Below are 23304 nucleotides of genomic sequence, written 5' to 3' on the forward strand. Positions count from 1 at the left end.
CATTATGCAACACTGGCACTTCTATTGGCAAGCGCTCCAACTCATGGCCGTGATAGACTAATTGACAGGACATCTCTAAGTGGTTGACCAATCACAGCAGACCCGGCCAGCTTACCAATCAGAGCAGACTGGGCTCTGGTTTCAGACAGAGGGTGAAAGAGAAGCTGCAAGCAGAGGCAGTATGAGAAAATTAAAGAGCTTTTTAACATTAAAGCATGGAGACATGTCACAGTAGAGGCACAAACTACAAATATAAAACTGAACAATTAGCCTTTTTTTAAACATATAAAGCTAATCATCTATTATCTTTTTCTTGGCTAGTTAATGTTTTATTGTGACATGAATTTTTCCTAAGCACCTTGAGCTATATCTCTTGTATTAATAGTGCTCTACAAATAAAGTGTATTTTTATTTAAGAAACTGACTGTACACTACCTGCAAAACACCAAAAATAAACCCAAATTGCTAGTGAAAAAAGTGATGAGCTTAGTCGCCTGTTAATTCCCTCCAGGGTTTGCTAGCAATTAAAACTAGAGCCAAAGTAAAGGTTGGGCGGACACAAACACAACTCAAAGGAGACTATTATGTTGTTGTGTGTCTTCTGGATGTGTTTAAGTAGATAATTGTTTGTTTACACGCTAGTCATAACTTGATAATAGTCGGGGCTGTGTGTCAGCTCCCATACAGATGTCAGTTAAAGAAATACAATATGTTTGCTTGAGGAAAACAAAAGTGCACAGGCAGGAAACCAGTAGTCAAAGATCCAGAGAAAACATCTGACACCTCTTCATTTATTCAACAACACCACAAGCTAAGATGTCAAACATAAAAAGGTTCATTCAAAACACTTTGATACAACCTCAATAAAAACAGAACATTGAAAGCTTCAGAGGGGTACAATGAAGGGCTTCTGTTGCTCCTGCAGACGGTTGTTCATCCCACAGGCAAAGATAAACTCCTGTTTCTCTTCCAAATGACATTTCAAGCGTTTTTTCTCTCTCTGTGGCGAGTATTATTACATCAAATCCTGCAGGTGTTTTGTCCCTTTAAAAACATCGAGGACACATATAATACACACAATGTTTCACTAGATTACACCTTTTAAGAGCTGTCAGTGAATGCCGAGTATTATGAGTTTCCGGTCCTTAAGGACATCTGTGTATTCTGAATAAATGCCACTAAGGTTTAAAGAAATGTTATTTCACAATGGCATTTCAGTAAGCTTATATTATTTATTTTCAAGTGCAGAAATGATCCCTTTTAACCTTGTTTTTTAATTATTGTAATGTTTTTTCCCAAAAGAATCTTGCTGTAAGTCTTTCTCCAGTCTTCTTCTGGTTGGTATGATCCCGTTTAACACTTTGACACTTGAGAGCAGAGTCTTGTCGTTGAATCTGTACAAAAAGTGTATTCATTCACTTTCCAAAATCATATTTTCTTTGACACTGGCATAAAGTCTTAAGTCACCAGTTGTCTTCTGCCAGTACTTGAGGAAAGTCACATGATGGCCTAGTCCTGCCCTCTATGTCTCTCAGAAATGTTAATACACATGCAAAAGTTGTGCAGAAGTTTTTCCGCAGAGCAAACCAAAGGTCAAATTCCCCAAAATCTGGCATTGCATCAGCTTGCCAATCAAACAGCTTCTCCTGCCACGCTGAGAGAAAGGCGCAACACCTTAGCCGACCTGTCACTGCAGGGCTTCTGGGGCACCGGTGTTCGGCTCGCCGAGAAACACCACGCCTTCAGAAGACTCTTACTCTGGATTTGAGCGCTTTGATCTGGACCAACGACTGATGACGAAGAGGTCGACAGCGCCCTGCAGCAGCCCCATGACGAAGCATTGGCGTGGTTTTGGCACGAGACATCAGAGTTGCGGGACGGGGGGCGCCGTGGACTGGAGGAGTGGGGGGCGACGAGTACTTGTGGTTTGGCAGCAGGCGCCCCAGTTCTAAGGCAGCGACCACGTAGCACGTTTTGGAAGGCTTTCTTGAACTCCCGGCTGAAGCATGGGTAGATAACGGGGTTGAGGCAGCTGTTCAGGTAACCGAGCCAGAATGTAATCTTAAAGATGGTTTCAGAAGGCTTACAGGACGGGAAGATGGATCCTAGAGTAACCACATAAAGAGACACAAATCAAATCAGGAAGCAAACACAGTAATACATCGCTTCAAGTCCCTAACCCTAATAAGCACTTGGGCAGTCAGAACCTCCATGCAAGCTCAACAACCCTCAAAACTTTCCAGCCATATTTCCTATTCCCTACAGACTGTACCATCAGGCTCATAAGGGTTACTGGTTTCTCTAAATCTCACACTCAAGAACGTTAGCTATTGTTTTGCACTGATAGGCAATTCATTTCCATTTACCATCCATTCACCAGATGCCCTGAGACTTTCCCTCCTTTCCCCATTGCCCTACCCATCTAACACCTGTTCCTTCTTAATCAGCACTGCAGTTGCCATAGATTCCCCTCTCACCTCCATATCATTACCTTATCAGCCTATATGTGCTATAAATTCCTGTCTAGTTCATCAACGTTTAAATGTCTCTTTTTTTGCCTTGTGATTTGTCTTTGAAACTTCTTGTACTTCTACATTTACCTTTTTCCTTTGGCATTACATTATAAAACTCAGTATGGCGACAAACTTTTCACCGTGGTTGTAAATCCTCGTCGTTCAATAATCAATGACCTTAATCTTAATGTGTTTGTAACTTGGTGGCAACAGTTTGTGTTTTGCTTTCACTTGATTCAACATGACAATACCCCCAAATGTAAAGTGTTTACTATTTCATATTAAGTACGAGTCCACAATTAACATCTGAGAGAATAAGCTCAGTACTTCTGGGATAAATTGCTTAAACTGGGGTCCAAAATGTACTTTACCTTACATAACGCTTCACAGTGTCATACTATGCCGTTAATCAGCTATCACATTATTTTCTGTGCATACTGTAATGCCAGTGTTGAAAAGTTTTCCTGGCGGCCACCTAGTGCTTCAGCACAAAACAGGCTTTCTCTCTGAAGTGCTGCGCAGGAATAATAAAATACAAAATTCAGTATTATTTTTCCCCCAACAGCCATCTGGGAATTTCAGACTATCATTGCCTCAAAGCTTGAATGCTCACTGTGCCGTGAGCCATGAAGGTCTGTCTCAATTGAAATGCATAACTATTCTCCAATGACTGGCTGCCTTGGGAGGCTACAGGGTGACTGAGGATGCCTCCTAGCATTACAACCCATTAAGCCTGGTGCTTATTATCTATAATAGCTTTCATAGGAGGCGGCTGCAGTTTGTTTCATTCCATTTCCTCTCACAGTAGAAGCCCATTCTGTCCCATCGTGGTGTCTTATTTGGTCTATTTGGTTGCTTGTAATTGAATTTCTTGATGTCCCTTCTGAAAAAACTCAAGCAAAAGAGTCAAGGGACAGCGGAGAAGTAGCAAGACCCTGCCCGAGGTTGTGTTCAGGTTGATCATCACGAAAGATGATACGAATGACTCAGATTTTGGATCACAATGGCTACAATGCTACACCATGGGTGGGTTGCTATTAGATCTACATAGAAATGTTGGTATGTTAGATCAACTGTCAGTCAAATAGTCAGTTGGTCTGTGGGCCACTATGGGTCAGACCAAAATAGCTTGACAACTATTGGATGGATTACCATGAAAAATTGGTCAGATAGTCATGGTCCCCTGGGGAAGAATCCGGACATTTCGTTATCCCCTGGCATTTCCTGTAGCGCCACCATAAGGTTGGCATTTTTGCTTTTTATGACTTTTAGATGGATGGCAATTAAATCCGTTATGGATATTCATGGTCTCCAGAGGATGAATCTATCTTGTGACCTGAAATGTCCATCTAGCGCCACAAAGAGTTTGACTTTTACAACTACAGTAACAAATGGATAGCCACAAAACTAGCATTGTCATTGTGACCGTGTCTTCTTTAGCATGTAGCATTAAGTTGCTAATGCGGCTGTAGACAGTGTTTAACAGGGTGTAAGGTGTTTATGTATTTGTTAAGATTAACCCGGTTCTCTTTTGGTTTTTCTGATGTTGGGAATTGTAAATTAAGGCTGCTCGATTGGTTCAACCTACAGACCAAAACTCCGCAATATTTGTTTTACACTGACATAGCATCCTTTAACAGTGAAAAGCAGAAAATTGTCGCACCAGATAAACTTTCTGTCAAACGGATAACTAATTAAAACATCTCTTCTCACAGCAGGCGTGTTGACTTGTCATTGGGGAAGCACAGGTGTTACTAATAACATTAATCATAGCTAATCATGGCAGTGCTATTCAAGGGCAACAGTAAGCCATCACAGTGTGGCAGCGAGCCAGTATACACAACAACAGCACCCTGCAACAGAAGCAGCTATATTCAGCCATCATTAATTGTATTATTTACACCTGTGTTTTTCCTATTGTGACATTTCAAAAGAGCTTCTGTTTCAGCACTACTGAAATAACAATAGCCATGAAAGTTAAGTAAAAACTATAATCACTTAAGTGTAGTTATAGACCTTTTAATACATTTCCTGACAGACAATTAACCCGAGTTTCTGGCAGAATAACCCTTTTGTTTACAGTTGGATTCCATATTTGTGCTTTAATACACTCCCTTGTGAATGTACACAAAAAAGGGAACAAGATAATGCATATTACATGTCAAGATGTGTTTCAACCACATCTCCTCCATCCTGTTCAACACAATTAGAGTTTGTGAAACCTAACACGCATTTCAGAAATAATCTCAGCATCTATGACCTGGGAGGTAACTGCTGACAGACTATTACCCTTTAAATACACACTGGTCCACACTGACAATCACTTATCACAGCCAAGCCATAAGAGTTATTTCAGAAGCAATTAAGATTCAAGATTGGGTTTTACAATGGTCGGTTTCTAGCCTCTCTTACATTTGTGATAACATCGCTGTTATCGCCTTCTGTGAAAGAGTCTGACAAAATGTAGGTGTAATTTATAGACGATAAAGTTAAGAATATTGAGCTTAGTAGACATTTACCTTTTCCCTGAGCTCCTGTTATTGGCACCCAAAGCTCATATCTACATGGAGTCTTGACAACAATGGTGGAGTAATCCTTAATTACTTCATTTCTGTTCTGTGTTACTTCTGCTGAATTTAAATTAGCAGAATAAAACAGGCCTCTACAGGAAATAATTAAAGCCCTCATTATGGACTCCAATTAATGTCTGAATCATTTAATTACCATTTATATTCAGAGAATACCTTATTTCCATTTTCAGACGCAGCAGAACAAATAATTTTAGTTTCTTTTCTTTGTTTTCTTTTAGTTAGTTTGCATTTTACTTCCTCATTACATCATCATTGCATTCAAGTCACAGAGCTACCATAAAGACTTGTTTTTCTGGAAAATGCAGTAAATCTTCGACAACCTTCCAGACACCCAGAAGATTGTTTGACAAGGTTGTTGTTTAAAGTATATCCAAAATCCTTAAATGTTATTCTATCCATCTGGATCTACAAGTATAACTACCAAGGAGATTTAAAAATGACTTTCTCCATATTTGCACGTTTTTGGAGGTACATTTGGAGGAAAAGGCATTTTCAAATGTACCCTCTGGTAGTTTCATCTTTGTAACCCCTGTCTCTACACCCTATACTCTTCTATATCACTGCATAGGTTGTCAGCTAAAAAGCAGTTTGTTGTGTATTATTACAATGAAAGTGTGTATTTTATAGACGTGTCTTACAAAATAAGCAAGTTAACCTGTGACTTCCTGCTAACCTCCTTTCGTTATAATGAACAAGATTGAGATCCCTATTACAGTGTACATGATCAGATGACAATGTGATAGGAGTCTTTTGTAGCAATACACCTACAGAGAATCATCAGCTAAATCTGTAGCTGCGTTGGCAACACCATTTAAAGGAAAGTTTCCATCTGTTATCTAGGTGTCTGGTCGACTCTACTCTCCATTCTTCTCTTTCAATGCTCTCATAGTGCTGTCTTAGATACAGCAATCAGTTTTCAGCAAAAGAAAGCACTAACATGTCTTGCTCACCCATTTTATCAGCTCATTAAATGACCATTTGTAATTGTTATCTGTCCCATAGTGATGCCGATCAATGGCCAAATGGCATCTATGCACATAAGAAAAAGGTTAAGGATTGATTTGGTTAAGGAACGTTTCTATGTCTGGGTAAATACGTATGTGTGTTGTGTGACTACAGTTATATACGCAAGCGAAGTGAGTTTTCTTTGGATACTTACGTACATCACTTGCAACATGTCACTTAGGCACTGAGTAAACTTTAGGTCACCGCCTAACAATTTTGCACCTCCCTGCAGTTATCCAGCTTACCATGAAGTAACAGCATGCTGATCTAATTGGGGGTTGTGTAAGGCCATCAAATCTAACCCCCAATAACATCTGATAAACCTCATTTGATCGGCGGATAACATGCAAAGTAACAGACCTGTTCAGTATCAGGAAAGACATTGTTAGCAACTACATGGTTAACATAGTGGATTGTTTAGCAGTGTATGAGACAGATATTTCCTCAGCAGTTGGTGAAGATTGTAAAAGTGAGTGCTGCTGTTGTAATTCAATAAGCTCTAACTAAATGTTTTAATAACTGCAGACAAAATATAGTTTCCTAAAGATGGACTGGATAGTCTTTGAGGAACCTGTAAATACACCCAACCAGCAGTAAAAGTGGTTAAAAGGCCTACTTTGTTATACATTGTTTTTAAAGAATCTTCCCTTTGTGACTTGAATATAATAAAGACAGGTTATATCACATTACAGGCAAAAGTGCTTTGGTGTAGTGTACATTTTGTAAGCTATTTTTTATTTTCTTATTCTTCTTTGACACAACCATTTAGTCTCAAAATAGAATTAGCATATTGCATATTAATCTAGTTCCAGTAGGTGTTTGACGTTGGTGTTGTCTTGTCATCATACAGCCTTTATCATGGGACAAACCATATTAAGTCATAATTAATTAATGACATAATCACAGGTTAAGAGGTACCTACCGATGGGTAATACCAGGAAAAAAGGAAGCCAGCACAGAATAAAGCACCCGACAACGATGCCAAGAGTCTTGGCTGCTTTCTCTTCTCTTGAGAACCTAAGCATCTTCGGCAGTGTAAAGGTAAAGCGTTTGCGTGTCACCGTTCCTTCGGTTTCCTCTTGCTTCTCAGTCTGAGCTGCGGGCCCTCTGTGAATCCTCAGCGTCACCCCTTCTGTCTCAACCCCTTCTCCCGTACCGCTCTTCCGGAGGGTAACGTTCTTTCTCTTTGCCACAGTGTACACACGGCAGTACATGGCCAGGATGATGCCCAGAGGGATGTAGAAAGATCCTAGCGCCGAGAAGAAAACATAGACGGGTTCCTCCGTGATCCGGCACACCGTCTCGTCTTCTGGCTCCGGTTCCTTCCAGCCAAACAGAGGGCCTACAGATATAGCCGCAGAGAGTACCCAGAGAGCAGCCACCGCGGTCAGGCCTCGTCGGCCCGTAGCTATGGCAGGGTAGCGCAGAGGGTAGCTAACTGCCAGGTAGCGGTCGATGGAGATCACACAAAGGCTGAGGATGGAGGCGGTGCAGCAGAGAACGTCCAGAGCGGCCCAGACACTGCAGAGGAACCGGCCAAACACCCATCTTCCAAGAGCCTCCGAGGTGGCAGAGAAGGGCATCACAGCCGAGCTGAGCAGCAGGTCTGCGGCTGCCAGATTGGCGATAAAATAGTGCGTTACAGAGCGCCAGTGGTGGTGGAACAACACCGACAGGATAACAAGGATGTTGCCAAGGACCCCAAACACGATAAACACCAAGAGTACCATCCCCAGAACCACCATCTTGGCGACTTCCACTTCAGTTTGGGCAGATGAGCTGCAGTTGAGACATGGATCTGCTGCAGGGAAAACACTCGAGTTCTCAGCAGGATCCATCGTAAACTGTTGGGTACATCACTTTTCTAAATGCCTTGAAGAGTGATAACACTCATGACACATCTGTTACTCCAATTAATACAGCTACATCCCTTTTTCTGCTCCTCCTAATGCAGAGGATGAAAGCTCTTCCTGCCACATAACCTGCTCTTCCAGTTCATAAGTAAATGCAGTGACACTTGCCAACGATCCACCACTCACATGGCCTCTGCCAGAGTTCCTTGGCAGAATGTCATAATCAGAGAGGGAAACTCTGCCATGGGTTGTCATATTTAGTCCAGAATTAAAGTACAGCGTAATGGAAATTCAAAATATTCTTTTTCTCAGAGGCGGCCACTGATGGATCTGGAATGTCATGTTGAAAAGGCTTTCTTGAAGGAACCCTTTTAGAAACAAGAAAAGAGATTTAAAAAAGTATATTTAACAAAACATTAATAATCCAAGGATTACTTTAACACCCACAACAGGTTCATTACCCTTTTAAGTGCTGATATTCTTTCAGCAGCGTGGGAACTAATCAAAACTTCACACATTAAGACATTAAAAGGTAAATTGGGAAAAAAAGTAATTATACAGCACTCAGATATGATTAAAGAGTAAAAATATTCCTCAATAGTCTATTTTCAGAGGAGACAGTCTCTCTATTCTTCCCTAGCTGCATTAGGGCAAATTGAGTATTCTGCTAGAATAAACTAAGTGGCAGACACAATTTGCTTTTCATCCAAAAAAGCATCACAGCCGCCTTGTCTTTTCGTATTTGCAAGCAAATAAATGGCAAAGTAAAAACATCCCATTACTCATACCTGGTTTTTGTTTAACCTTTCAATTAACCAGGCCAAGCGATGATCTATTTAATAGAGCTGGTGAGCAGTGGGGTAGGGCGGGTTTTATAATAGAAAACATAAAAAAGGAGACATAATCAGAAACAACAACAGGGGATAAAGACAAGGACACCACGGCAGCAATTACGATCCATGGGGGGATAATGAAAATCATCCGTGGCATTATAAGAGAACCAGCCAGCCATGCGGATAATGCAAAATAAATGAAAGCAGAGATAAAAACATTTGTTCAGAGCAGACGTTCCGACGGGGCCTGACATGGCTTCCTCGAAGGTCTTGTGAGTGCAAGCTGGGCTCTTACTCAAGCGGCGGATGACAGGCCAGGAATTGAACCTTGAGGTGGGCTCTATATTACCGAAGGGAAGGCTCTGGCCTGCCGATAGTCCCACTCAGTAGCACTCTACGTGTACGTGTTGGAGATCTGGGATGTCACCGAGTGAGATAAACAGCGGCTAGGGGAAGAAGAACGTAAAAGAAGCCGCGATAAAGCTCGTCACGTGTTTGTGCAAGATCAAAAGCTTTATCCCCTCTGCACATCCCACCATGAGGCGGAACGAAAAGCCATCCAAACAAACACTTGATGCCGCTATTTCCAGCATCAGTAGCCTGAGGGGAAATGGAATTCAAACAGGCGGTGAACGTATAACTCAAACTGTTTCTGCAGGACGGCTAAACGTATGTGATATTTGGAAGGCCTTTTCGAATGTAATGAGATCTCATGGTGCGGTGGAGTGCCGGTGTAACACGGATAACCCCATTGAAAACACAGCCTGCTGTTCTCGCTGGGGCTATTGTGACAAGGGGAATAAGTATTTCATATGTTCGAACCAACACATTAAGTTTTACTGTAGTTTCATGTGCTGTGTTGGCACCTGCCCTGAATTTATCTTAGCTTAGCTTTCAGGAAAACCGCCAAATCAATCACTGTTTTATCAATTGCTCACATCGTGGCATCTCCAAATCGTTACGGAAACTCTTTAAACGTTTAGATGCATTGAAGCGAATGAGAGCCACTTTAAATGACAACTTTACTATATCAGTTTCCATAAAATGTGTGTGTTGGGAAATAGTGAGCACACAAATGATACTTGAAATATAGGCTACTGCACAAGTTGTCTAAGAGTGTACGATAATGTTTGGAGTTCTCTTGAAGAATTTAAGTCAAAACAGGATAAGTAATTAACGAGTAAAGAGTAACTTCATTGGAAAAGTATGCCTTTTATTTAACTCCTACATGTATCTGTGCTTCCTGTTTTATTCATGCATGTAATAGTGTTAGTATTGAAGTAGTGGGGTGATGGCAGTGCAGTGACAGAATGATGAAGTGGAGTGGGGTGTGTTAAAGGATCTTTGCGTTCTGCTGCATTATTGACTGCCTTCACAGCCCCCTTGCATCAGTTTTCTGGCTTCTCTATTCATAATGTCCTTCTTCTGGAACAGGAGGAAAATGCAAATCTTATTGAGCCATTTATGTTTATCACGAAAGGACAGTTGGCAGACACATGGAAAAATACGCCCGTGCATTTATCTACATATTTAGCTGCAGAATGAAAGCTTCCCATAATAGCTTCTGTGTTAGGTCACGACTGCAGATGTAGAGTTAATCTACAAAAGTAAACTAAATGTCCTTAATCCCATTGATGTGTTGCCCTGTGTCCTATGTGACAATAGCAGAGGATCAACTAGTCAATTTGATGGATCAATAGGCCTTTTCAGAGCATTCATGATTAATGGATTTTAAGTCATTCATCAAGCATAACGTCTTTGCTCATACCTTCTGCCAGAAATGTCTCGATGTGTTGCTTTTCACTTCTCTTTTTTTGCGATTGTGACTTCAACGTCTTTGGGTTTTGGATTATTTTTACTGAAGAAAGCAAGATTACCTGGCTCTCTGAGAAAATACATGTTTACTCAGTTTGAAAAAATGAATGTAGAGGTTTTATAGAGAAGCCCTCACCTTTTGACTTCCCTAAGTGCATTTCCTTTCCGTCATACTGCATACATCTCTTATTCCCTGCGCATAATATTTGATCAAAAGCTTTCAGCGGACTTCATTACTCTCCAATTTACATCTGGAACCCAAAGGTTCACCGCTCATTGAATTGCATTAGTGGGAGCTTGTGACAATTGCTCTGCCCTTGAAGAAACTTTAGTGCTATAGCCTCCTCAGCCTCCGAGTGGCCATTAAACAATTTAAACAAGACAGCCAATTAAATCTTATATTGGATTCCCAATTAGGGTTTTGTTTTAGGGGACAGAATATATGCGGGCATAATATACAGCTTAATGTAACATAAGCATGGGCATATTTAATCAGAACAGCAGTTCACAGAGAGGACAGTATTACCATCACAAGGGTAATGTGCACAAAATGGGCATAAAGCTTCCTGACAGTTAGTCTATGCAGCAGATCCTGCAGCTCCTTTTCTTTTTGCAGCATGTGTGTCTGCCATAATGCTGACAATTCTCTGCATTGTGTTGCACAAAGGCCTATACATTCATTATATTTAACAACCACATCATCAAGGCTGTTCTGTAGAAAGAAACGCTTCAGCGCTTCCTCAGACACCTCTTATTACTGTCTTCAGGGCTGGAAACAACAATTATATTCATTATTGATTCAATCATCCATTACTTTTTTTACACAAAACGGTTTAGATTGAACCGATTCTTCCTTTAAAATCAAAATAATTCCGATATTTTATGACACGGATTATTATGGCTGTCCTTATCTGTTCTTTATTTGTTTTGTTAGGTTCATTTAGTTGTATTTGTTTACTGTTAAGTTATATGTCACCTTTTATCTGTGTTGTTTTCTTTCTGCACATAGGAGGGAAAGAATGACAGAAAATAGAGAAAAATAGACAACAACATTTCCTAGACACAAAAAATTATTCTTTCAATTGTGAATTTTATCTAATTGGTTCTGGAAGCAAAACATGTTGTCGAAATTGCAACATCCCATATATATTCCTCCACATCCACACTATTTATAATTGTGTTACAGTATTCAACCCTTAACTTTCCTTAAGGTGACGTTGGACAAATGCAATTAAACATCTCAGTATAAAATCTATTGTGTTGCCACTGCAGATTTCATACATCATTTGTTTTCACAAACACTGTTGCCAGGTTTGTAGCAGTGCACTTCCTTGATGAATTACTTTCCATTGGAAGTCTATGTCTAAAAAGCACTACTCTCCAGGGGAGGGAATTCAGAAGCTGCATTACATTAATCATTATGTTTTATTAACCTTGAGCTTTAGCTGCACACCGCCCTACAGACAGCTAAAGTGTTGTGTCTCACGCTTCTGTCCATCTGAGGACGTTGTGTTGTTAGTGTTTATCCCCTCATGACAGTTATACGTCTGACAGGATCATAATAAATGTTCCTATACTTGGAGCCTTCGCAGCTTCAGTCATTCATCATTTTAAAATATGAATAAAACATGTGTATTAACATCCCATAAGCCAAGTTTTTAGATGAAGATGGCCAACCTGTTGAGGGGAGATTCTCAACAAAACAAAAAAAGGGACTAGCCTCTTGTATTTGTATAACAAACAATATAAATCAATAATATACAGCTTTTTGCTTGTTTGAATACTTAAAAGTAAGCAAGGAATAAGCTACCTCTTAGTGTTAGGTCGCATTAGCATCACTACCTGATGTAGGAAATAAAGCAATTTTCACAATCAGTGCCCTATTAAGATAAATAGTCATCACATCCTCCACCTGATTAAAAATACTCATAACTTATCCAGTATGGAAATAAGAAGTCACTCAACCAGGGAAGTAGCCTGATGTGGGATGAAGGGAGAGGAAGAAAAAAAAAGTCCTACCTTGTTCAGAGCGCACACACCTCACTGCAGCGAGTTTAAAAAAAGGGAAACAGTGAACTAATTTTCTCTGAAAGCAGTCATGCGTTATTGTGTGTGTCTTCCATGGGCAGCACGGAGACCACAGAGCTCCCGAGCCTCCTGCCTGCCGTCCTCCTGACTCCTCTGGCGGGAGACAAAGTCACAATAGAACACCCCCCCCCCTCACACCCACCTCCCCCCGGCCTGATCCTGACAGGCCCCACCCCCTGCCACAACAGCTCGTGCCTTTTCAATTTAATGGCTTTCCGTGCTGCCATATTTGACCCCATAACTAACAAAGCTGGAAGAGTTGTCACTCTATTAAAAGACTTTAAAACAACTCGAGCAATGTGATTACATGTTTGTAGATGTTTATCATCATTTACAAGTACTACAATGGTGCAGGAATGACTTCTAAATGGAACATAAGTTAGCATTTTATCAATGATTTTCATGCCTAGATGTATGACATAAAGAATGTCAGTAAATACCCCACTCGGATATCTATGACATAAAAACCCTAGTTACTAACGTGTCTAAATGGGACTACTAAACGCCATCACGCTGAACGTGAGTCCTTCTTTAGCTTAGCTGTGGTGACTGTGATGTCCACTGCAACCGTAATGTTGTCGTGTATAGGCTTACGTTAGCTTTTTTACTTACGCTTCAAGAAGTGAATATCCTGTTGAACAAAAAGTATTATAAACATTTGCAAAAGCAATATTCCAAATCCAACTGCTAACTTCCGGATACTGGTCAAGTATAATGAGTCATCCGCGAATCACTCTATAAAACAAAGCCAAACACGGGTAATCCACAATGTATAACATTGTATTTCACCAAAGATCTTCTGCCTCTGAACCGTCTTTGGTTGCACTTGGCACTTGGCTATGAGTCGGAGCATGCTTAGCATTGAGTATTGTGGATCTGGCGTTTAGGCATGTTGCTTTACGGAATGAAATGACGTGCAAGCTTAAATTAAACACAGCCGTCCTGGTCAGGGTGTAAATAGCCAAATAGCTTCCGTGTGACTATTTTACCCTGGGTACAAATAGACACTCCGTATCTAGAAGGTGCCATAGAAAGCATCTATCTGGTGTTTTGAATTGTTCTCTGATGTCTACAAAAAAGGTATATAACTTTGGTTGATCCAAAAAATGTTCAGATGCGGTTTTAAAGACCCATTTATAACCCTATGATTTGGTCCTAGAATGAAACAAGCTGAATTGCCTTATTTGGGGCTCATTTAAATAATTATGACGAGCTCTGCTCTGATTGGCTGGTTTATAAGGAGCAATCCATGGCTGCCTCAGAGCCCACAGAAGTAAGTGAAGTTCGTGAAACTGTGAGAGATGAACCATGGAGGCTATTGGCATCCAACCTTACATGTGTGAGCCTTTATCGGAGGAGGAAACCGATGAATTTGAAGAACAGCCACTTGGTCGGAGATTGGAGAGCAACGTTACGGAGTGGTAAGTGTTAGCGTTAGTGTTTCCAGCAACTGGTGTATGCAAATGCTGGGCCTGGACTACCGTGTGTGACGTAACACACAGGGATTGTTGTAATTCGCCCGTTTTACCGCTGTGATATGCATATTCATGATTTGCACGTGAAGGAGGAAACAATGGTGTTTGGCGTTCACGGTATGTCAGTTCAATGTACCGAACTCTCCTTGTTCGACTGTGCCAAGGTAAATACAGTTTTCCATTCTATGGCACCTTTAAGGTAAAACATGTAAAGTTACCTTAGCTATAACAACATTTAAAACAGCAGTACAATCTGAACTGGGCACAAAGAATAGTTGTCTTTGTCCTTGACTAACACAGATTCTCTAAATAAACCAACATTGAGGTTTTTGTAAAAAAGAAATAAAGCTTTATTAAAACCAGACTTGATCGTCTGGGAGACCATCTGCTGCATTGTGTCTTTGAACAGTGGCAGTATACTATTGTATGCAGTCTGCATACAGAAGAATACTCATTATTTCCCTTTGACATCTTAGTTTTGTAAGGTTTTATTTCTTAAGCTAGATGACTGAAAGTGTGGGACAAAATATCTCTTTTCTTTACTCATGATGATGTCAGGACCTACATTGTATGTTGTCAAACCCCACAAATAGGCAAAGTACCATACAGTAAGTTACATGAACTTACCTCAACCCAAACACATCCATCTTTCCATCTTTCATCATCGCTTATCGGGTTGCGGGGTAAACAGTTCCAGCAGACGGACCCAAACTTCCCTTTCCCTGACCTCAACAACCTGCTCTGACTGGGTGATTCAGAGGCGCTCCCAGGCCAGCGTGGAGATATTATCCCGCCACGTCTTTTCGTCCGCTTGTGTTTGCGATCTCTTTCTTTTGGTCATGACCCATCCTTCATGACCGTGGGTGAGAGTAGGAACTAAGAATCTTTGCCAAAACTCATTGTTCGCATTCTTCATAAGCTATCATACAAACTGACACACTGTCATGATGAAACAGCAAATATCCGTACACACTGGGGGGACACAAAGTTAGAATTTTCAGGACCTTTATTCAGTATAAAGATGAGGGATGTGTTCTGCTCCACAGGGCCGAAGGGAACGGCTCAGCCCTGGTGTTGCCTGGCTTTATTTCTTAGTGGAATACCAGACATACTGACACAGGGTTGGGATGTGTCCAGTGCATCCCCAATACCTCAAGGATGATATATCGGCTATTTAATCTCTACGGTTATTGTTTCAGGTTGAGTTATTTAAGGCTTCTGCGACGGCTCCGTGAACCGACCACAGGTGTCTCAGATGCTGCTGAGGGCCCTGGCATCGGTGTTCACTTTGAGATTTTTTTTCACTCCTGTCTTGAATGTCAGGGTGATGCATTCATCTTCCAATGGCACAGTTTTCTCATAAGTCGGATGCCGCCGGGTGTATTGATCTAGTGTATGGATTGCTCTAGTCTGCATTATGGGTGTATATTGCAGCAGTCAGTGTCCATTCAGGGCGGCCCTTATATTGTCCTTAGTCTTGTCCCTGTCTGAGTATAAAAAAGTATTTTATTGTGGAATGTGGAATTTACATAAGCTCATTAACATTTGCATTGGTATTCAGAGTGTTGGCTTTAGTCAGTAAACTGAATTCAAGGGAACAGTGAAAAGAAACTTCTTATTAAGATTCATCTCATGGATACTGCACAAACCACAGCCAAAGAGTGTGGTGAGGAACACAACCGTTAGTAGTTGCATATTTGGTGCTTTACTTGGTATTTTAAGACTGTGCATGAGCACAGAGCTGGCTTATGATTGTGTTGCTTCTTCCTGACTGCATTAAGTCAGATACACTTTATAACACAACTAGGGCTTTGCAGAGGTATAAAAAATTGCAATCCATTATTCTAGAGACCACATTTAAAAATGCTCTGGTTCTGTCGCAAATTAATCCCATTACCAAGTTTGACTCCAACTTCCTCACTTAATTCCAATGCGGATGTTTACCATGAATAGCACGTCACCGAAAAGGCAATAAATAAATATTGCACTGACTGGAAACCACTGGAACAGAACAGATAGTGCTCGCAATGTGAATACTTACCAGAACCATACGAGCATATGCCCAGGGTAGCGCACATTATACAGAAGGGGAATCACAGCGACAACACCACACGTGTGTTCAATTATTTCAGATTAATATGTGTTATTCCACTAATATTCCCTTTTTAAATGCAGCAGTGAAACAGGATTTCTTTCATTGTTGATATGCAAACACACCCTTTTAATTCCTTCAATTTCTTTCTTGAGTAGATTGGTGTTTGACCTCAGTGAAACCCTGACCTTTCATTAGAAAAATAACCCCCGCACTTAAGATTTGAGCTTGTCCGCCAACACTTACAATGTCCTTGCATGTGTGAAGTGAATATGTCAGCCGTGTTCTTGTTGTCCTTTTTTGAATCTGTATGGTTTGTTGCACTTATTGTAAGTCGCTTTGGATTAAAGCGTCAGCTAAATGTAATGTTATTCGATCAAAATGCAACAGTACTTCCAACCTACAGAACAAATGACATTCCCATCTGCCTTCAGAGTACTTTGTGTGTTATGCATGACCTGCAACACCTCAGCATCTTAGCAAAGTCACTGAGCATATTAGCAAGCTGATGTTAGCATTTAGCTCAAAGCATCCACTGAGCCTAAGTACGGCATCAAAGAGCTGCAAGCATTGCGGTGACCTCTCAAGAGAAGACCATCAGTCAGGGATGTTGAAGGAAATTGGATGGACATAGTGATTTACTGCGATAGATGAGGATGAAAGCATGTCATCATGACTACAATCATTGACTACACAAGAATGAACCTTTCATCCTCAAATCCAAACATACTGTCATCTTGAAAGCAAAAATAAATGGCAACATGATCAAACGTATATATATCCATCCACAATTGTTCTTATTCTGTTGGCACATGTATTATATATTTTTTATCTTTGGCAAGAGAAAATGTGGGATGGTTGAGAAAGAACATTGTTTACACAGTCCATAAATAGTTTTTCCAACTTGTTTTAAACTTGAGGAGCATAAAGAAACGCATCAATATCACGATTATTGTATGCCTTAGAGTAATTATAATGAATAAGAAAAGCTTTAGGTCCATTGATCCCTGTCAAGATGATTAAAAACCTTTTGAAGGATGAAATTTGAGTGTTTCGCTACTGAAAGCTTACATACTGCTCTTGGATGCTTTGGATTTTCCTGCCAGTAATGACAATCTGGAAAATCACATGCTTACATTTATCAGGACCTCACTCACGCTACTGCAGCCTTTTTCCAGTGGAACCTTTACATTTCTATGGCATGTCTCAGATCATTTGCACATGGCCCTTCTTTAGTGTTAATGGGGTGGTAGCAGGGTAGGAATTTCACGGCGGCCCCTCGGTCTGGCCGTGATGCCCGTGAAGCTCTGAAATGCATTAGTCCTCGTAGCTTGGAATGGTTACACGCACCTCACATGTCATACATCGCATAATTCAATCATCATTGTAGCGTCTCGCTATAAGAATACAAGGAGGCCTCGTGTCTCTTTTTGTCCGTGAGTTCATTCACTTCTGAGACAGGTAACTGTCGTCCGGACCACGCCAAAACAACAATGAAGTACATTTATTATAACTTACACACACATATATCGTTAGCTCTCTCATAGCATTCCCCCATCTATCTCTCTCTAGGAACCTCCCTGCTCCACACCCAGTGGCGTTTTTATATGTACAAAACTGGTGGGGCATGAACAACTTACATATTTATATATAGGCTTCTTGTATCTTAATACAATAACAACAACCGTGATGCCTCAGCATGAAAACATCAGACTGTAGGAAAACACAGACACTCTTCACCGTGGTTACAATAGCAATTGATCCAGCAGATCGATAGCCTAAAGGCTAAACAGACATCAACATAAACTATACTTTTCGCTCACCAAAGCTCCAGTAGATGGTCAACTTCTTTCATTTTCTGTTTTGTGTTATTTTCCGTTAAACGAAATTCCAATCATGGGTGGTAGTTATGCTCATAACAGACAATCGCCCACATGTTTCTAATCTATACACAAGGACATTAGGAGGAAAGCATTTTGGATGGTTAAGAGCATCCGGAGGAGACTTCTCTTATTTTATGTCTTAAGTAAATGTTGTCCACCCTCATTATTATAATTAATTATTATAAGATACTCATTTGTATACCTCAATACAATTTCACAGGGCCACACAGCTACCAGAATTACCATAAGTTGAATTAGCACTTTTCAAAAAGGAATTAAAACTTGACCATGATAACATTCAGGAATCATTTCTTTAAATAATGCAAAGTTGTATCTGTTTAAGAAAGGCTGTCATACAATGTGCCAAAATAGAAAAACAACCTGGTCTCAGTAGAGACACCTTTAAAGTGGCTCTGTGTGAACATCTCAGAAACCTAAACGCTGTACAGTTTAATTTTGTTTTCTTAAATCTTCTTCCAACCCCTGTCTTCTCATTGCCAAAGGTCACAAAGTTATATCAGATGTAAACAATGAGGAGTTCTGTCCTGAAATGACAGCTTGACAGTTTTCCTTTTGAACGTTTATAGAATGACTCACACACTGAAGTACATACTGCACTTTAGACTTCAATAAGAGAAGTCTTTCTTCCTCGCTGTTCCCTATACGGTCTCTTTCCTTGATCTGTGTGATTATTGCAGGTAAGGCGGTTTGCTAAGCTATGATTTGCTGCTTTCAAATAGGACACTCGCACTGGTGCCTATGTAATAAAAGTTTTGACTTTGTGGCCCTCTCGTCATTCATCCCTTGGGTAACAGTTTCTCTGATTGTGGTATTCAGCTCCTGTCTGTAGCCTTCTTGTTTATATGGTGTTACCTTTTGCAAAAAATATAAAGTATAAAAGTAAACTTCTCCACTTTAAATGTCAAGTTCCTCGCTGTGGGCAGACAGACAGCTCAAAGAGCCATTACTGCAGCGTAGCGCTCCGAGCGTCCTCTCATAACTGATGTTCTCTCACATTCGCTGACATCAGACATCTGAAAGTGATTACATTTTGGATAAAACCTACACTCTCCTTTCAGTGCCACAGGGAATGCAAAAGCACGCGGCTGCAGCCTCCGCTTGGCAGAGGGAAATACATTTCATTGTTATCAGCTATAGCTGGTTAAATGCTAAATTATTCATAGGGAGGTAAAGGCTTGCCCTCATGAGATTAGTACTCCTAATTGTTCATCCAGTTTGCTGCTCGAATGGAGAAGCGAGGCTGGCTAAACACCAGCATCCGGGATGATTTCATTAATGAGAAAAAGAGACAAGACATTCAGAAAGTATTGACAGAGCGCCTTCGACTTTAAATGTAGTCAGCTAAGCGAAAATGGCTACCTCCAACTTTGCAGATTGGTAAAACTGAAATGAAGTATAGTGGTGCAGCGATTACTTGTTTTAGTAAGACAGCCCCGAAGAAACATTGTAATTGCTCCCTCGTCTCGAAACTGTTTGGATAATCTCCACACACTAACACCGCTTTTATTATTGTTAAAGCCTGTATCCAATCGCCAGAAGTTGTACGCAATGCTATAAACAAACTACAGACGATGCATGACTTCACTTCACAAACACTTGGCTAGTGGCGGCTAATGATCGAAGTGATGACGTTTAATACTCTCATTTAGTCAATTGTTAGCGACCGCGCTTTTCAACACTCATATAAGGTCAAGGAGTTCGCCCACTGGATGTTACTGACGTATTTCATAGAAAATGTGAGATTCTTGCCAGCTTGTATTAGTCAAAGGAATCCCACCAAACACTCAACAATCCATTGACTTGAGACGGGTGAGCCCAGAGTTTGTGTTTAGGACTCATTCTTGCTGTAAAGTTTATGATGTTTTCTTCAGAAATCACAGAATCTAGCACCTGTGTAAAAGTTTAACACATAAAGAAATCATTTATTTTCTGTGAAAGCAACCACGAAGCAGCACAACCTTTTAAAACCTTTAGTAGCAACTGTATCATTTTGATTTTAATTGGGTCTCTTGCATTGTCTAAATGGTCTGTTTCAAGCACCAGCAAATACATGAATATTCTATTAAATCCCTCCACAATATGCAGATTTGTTTGCTTTCTCGTTTCATTTTAACACTAGCAAATATACAATGTTTTACCGTCAAGTTGAGCGTTTTTAAACCAAAATTCTGCAAAATAAAATCCTTGGAATTGCTGCAAGAATATCAAAGCTTATTTGTGAACACATATAATGCTTTTTACGAGCTTCAGTGTGAATGCTTAGCTTGTTGCTATAAAAGGAAAATGGCATCTTGGCTGCAATGGATGACAAGCACATAAGGAGCCTTTGCTTAACTGCTCTGAGGCGTTTTATTTATGAGTCAGACTCCAAAAGCTCGGCCGCGCAGGGTGCACAAGGGAGCAAGTGATACAGCAATGCGAACAGCATCGAATAGAAATGTGTTTGTCCCAAAGGTTTGCTAAATGATGCTAATTTCGAATTTGGTCTCAATGCCAAACACCAAAGTGTTTTGTTGAACTTGCATTCATGAATATTTATGTATTAACATTGAATAAATGAGTGTATGAAATGTATATGGGTCTCTAATGCCACACCTTTAGAGAATTAGCACCAAACCCTGCCCTGTTAGCCGCTTTAGCTCATTGTATTTTGGTTTTGTTACCAACTATGATGTCCCTGAGGGGCCAAACTCATTTCACATTTCTCTCAATTAAAACCATCTCAAAATACATACATATCTTGGTGGTGTTGTGAAGTAGGCTGGGAAAGTGATTTTGTACTCACCACTATCAGTCAGTTTCACTAGGTTATGATTCCTTCTTCATCTTTCAGGAGGATTTCACCAGTAAAGAAATGATCCTCAGAGGTATTTCCTCTCCAAAAGGAATTACTGAGCGGCGTATTGAAACCCCTTAAAATGAATAAAGCAGTTCCACATAAAAAAATCTATGTTTTTCTGACGCTGCATGACTAAGACGTCCTGGAGGGGCTGCGGGCTGAGTTGCCACTTATGTTTGCCAAGCTTGTTTCTCTGGTAACTTAAGATCCAGACAACAAGGACAATTTTACCATAAGCTGAAAATCCTCAGAGTTCTCCTCTGATCCAAAACCAACAGACTTAGTGATCAAAACCAATAGAAATACTATAGGAATCAGTTTCAAGTCGAAAATCTGTGTTTCTTTGACGCTGTTTGACTGCTACAATTTCTAAGCTTGTTCAGATATCTGATACATATATTATTTTGTCTGGATAAGAAATATAGTAAAAAAAAAAAGATCAGGAAATATAAAGTACGAGGCTTGAAACTCGATAAAAAGTCAATTTACGTCATTTTTTGACAGATTACTAAACCTATATAAGGAGGTACAACGACATTAAACGTCAGAAGACTGTAAGTCACAGAATCTAGCACCTGTGCAAAGGTTTAAATTTACAAAGTGTGGGTCAATTTATGACATGAACACCTACACCTAATACTTGTACTCAAGGAGATACAAGCCATTTTTACCCATGTCCTTGTGGCTCCAACCAGCTCAGCAACCTTTGTTATTTGCTGACATGCTGTCACACAGAGAAGCTTGAGCTCTCTATACTGAGCAAGAAAACTGATTAACATTTCTGTACAGTCTCCTTTGCCTTCTAGATTTAAGTTAGAATGTGGTGCACTTACATCCATCAAATGGACGACTGGATGTTGTCATCCCTTTATACACACGAGGCTGTCGGTTCAAAGAAATGATGTCAATCCTAATTTGATTTCTTGTGCTGGGCAGAGTTCTGTAGGGAGGATAGTGGAGTCCTGTGATACCATGGGGACTTGTTTGGGAAAAACAGTGGGTCCAATTAATCATGGAATGCACTTAGGAACGGGAAAATGGAATTTGGAATGAGCGCTTTTGTTTCATTAACTTATAAAGCCTCTAGGCTGGACAAAACACAGGGTGGATTCATCAACAGCCTGGCCAAGAAGGGGAAAAACCTCAGATGGAAACGTAATGGAGCAACAGCCCATGGCTTGCAATTAATGGCTTGGGTTAGCCAGTTTGAGGAATGTCCTATTAATTACTGCAAAAACTGTGGTGGCGACATTCGTTTCAATTAGAAGCTGGTTTGGTCGGCCCTTACCTGTTTATAATGAGTCTCAAAGTTGTTCTCCTTTAAAGTTTTATCACTATATGGTTTATTAAAGGTTAAGATTTAAGATGTGATGATGGATAAATCATTTAAAGATTTTTAAAGGGGCCCTATGATGCTTTTGGTGGTTTCAGCATTTCCGTAGTAAGTTATATTAAAAGGTTTTTGTGCATGTAAATGGTCTGCAAAAGCTAAATTCCCAATGTAGTAGGGAAGCCCGTCCCCCCTTCAACACATTGTAAGCGATGGCCTAAGGGGCGGGACATCTCTATGCGGTTGACCAATCACAGTAGAGCCAGCCAGCTAACACATTGGTGCAGACTGGGCTCTAGTTGCAGACAGAGGGTGAAAAGAGGTGCTGAAAAACAAGACGTATGAGAAAATCAAAGAGCTTTTTGAGCATTAAAGCATGTTCAAATGTGAAGTTATAAAGGGGTCTGGTGATGCACGATTGTATTTAATATAGAAAGAAAGGAAGACACGCTGCTGTCATAAGTCATTTTAAATACACTGTATTTCATTCCCTCACAACGACTTGGATGATAGTTATGATATAAAGCTTTTTGTTTAACTTAACTTGCCGGGAGCTGTCTATATTTCACACACTGATCAAAGAGGTGTAGTCCTCACTGTGATGTCTTATTTATGATGCTATGGAGATCCTGTTTGAGCTCAGTTAGTCCCCCGCAAAGGGACCTGGTTTCCTGCCATTAGTAGAGAAAGACAGGCGAGACTCCAGGCTCAAACCGTTTGTTCCCACCAGTTATCGGCTTTTCCTTCTTATTAGTGCCAGCGGCTTCCCAGAATGTGTGCATGTGGTTGTGTGTGAGTTATTTGGACTTGTCCTCGTGAAAAAAGGTCTCCTATTTAGGTTGTGACAAGCAATATGTCAGTGTTGTTATACCACCTTAACCAACTACTGTACTGTACAACAGTAAAACCCCTGCTTTTACATTAATGCATGAGGAATGATATATCTCATCATATGATATATAACAC

General features: G+C 40.4%; 1 protein-coding gene across 1 annotated transcript; it reads right to left on the reverse strand.

The window, feature by feature from the left end:
• Nucleotides 1-704: 704 nt before the first annotated feature.
• On the reverse strand, nt 705-12787 carry adra1ab (adrenoceptor alpha 1Ab). The gene is made up of 3 exons (XM_063889803.1): nt 12630-12787; nt 7032-8330; nt 705-2105 (listed from the first exon to the last, which is right to left on the reverse strand). The coding sequence occupies exons 2-3, from the start codon at nt 7945-7947 to the stop codon at nt 1633-1635; spliced, it is 1389 nt and encodes a 462-aa protein (XP_063745873.1). The 5' UTR covers nt 7948-8330; nt 12630-12787; the 3' UTR covers nt 705-1632.
• Between the last annotated feature and the right edge of the window lie 10517 nt (nt 12788-23304).

Source organism: Eleginops maclovinus, chromosome 8 (genome assembly GCF_036324505.1).
Source record: "Eleginops maclovinus isolate JMC-PN-2008 ecotype Puerto Natales chromosome 8, JC_Emac_rtc_rv5, whole genome shotgun sequence".
NCBI classification, from domain to species: Eukaryota; Metazoa; Chordata; class Actinopteri; order Perciformes; family Eleginopidae; genus Eleginops; species Eleginops maclovinus.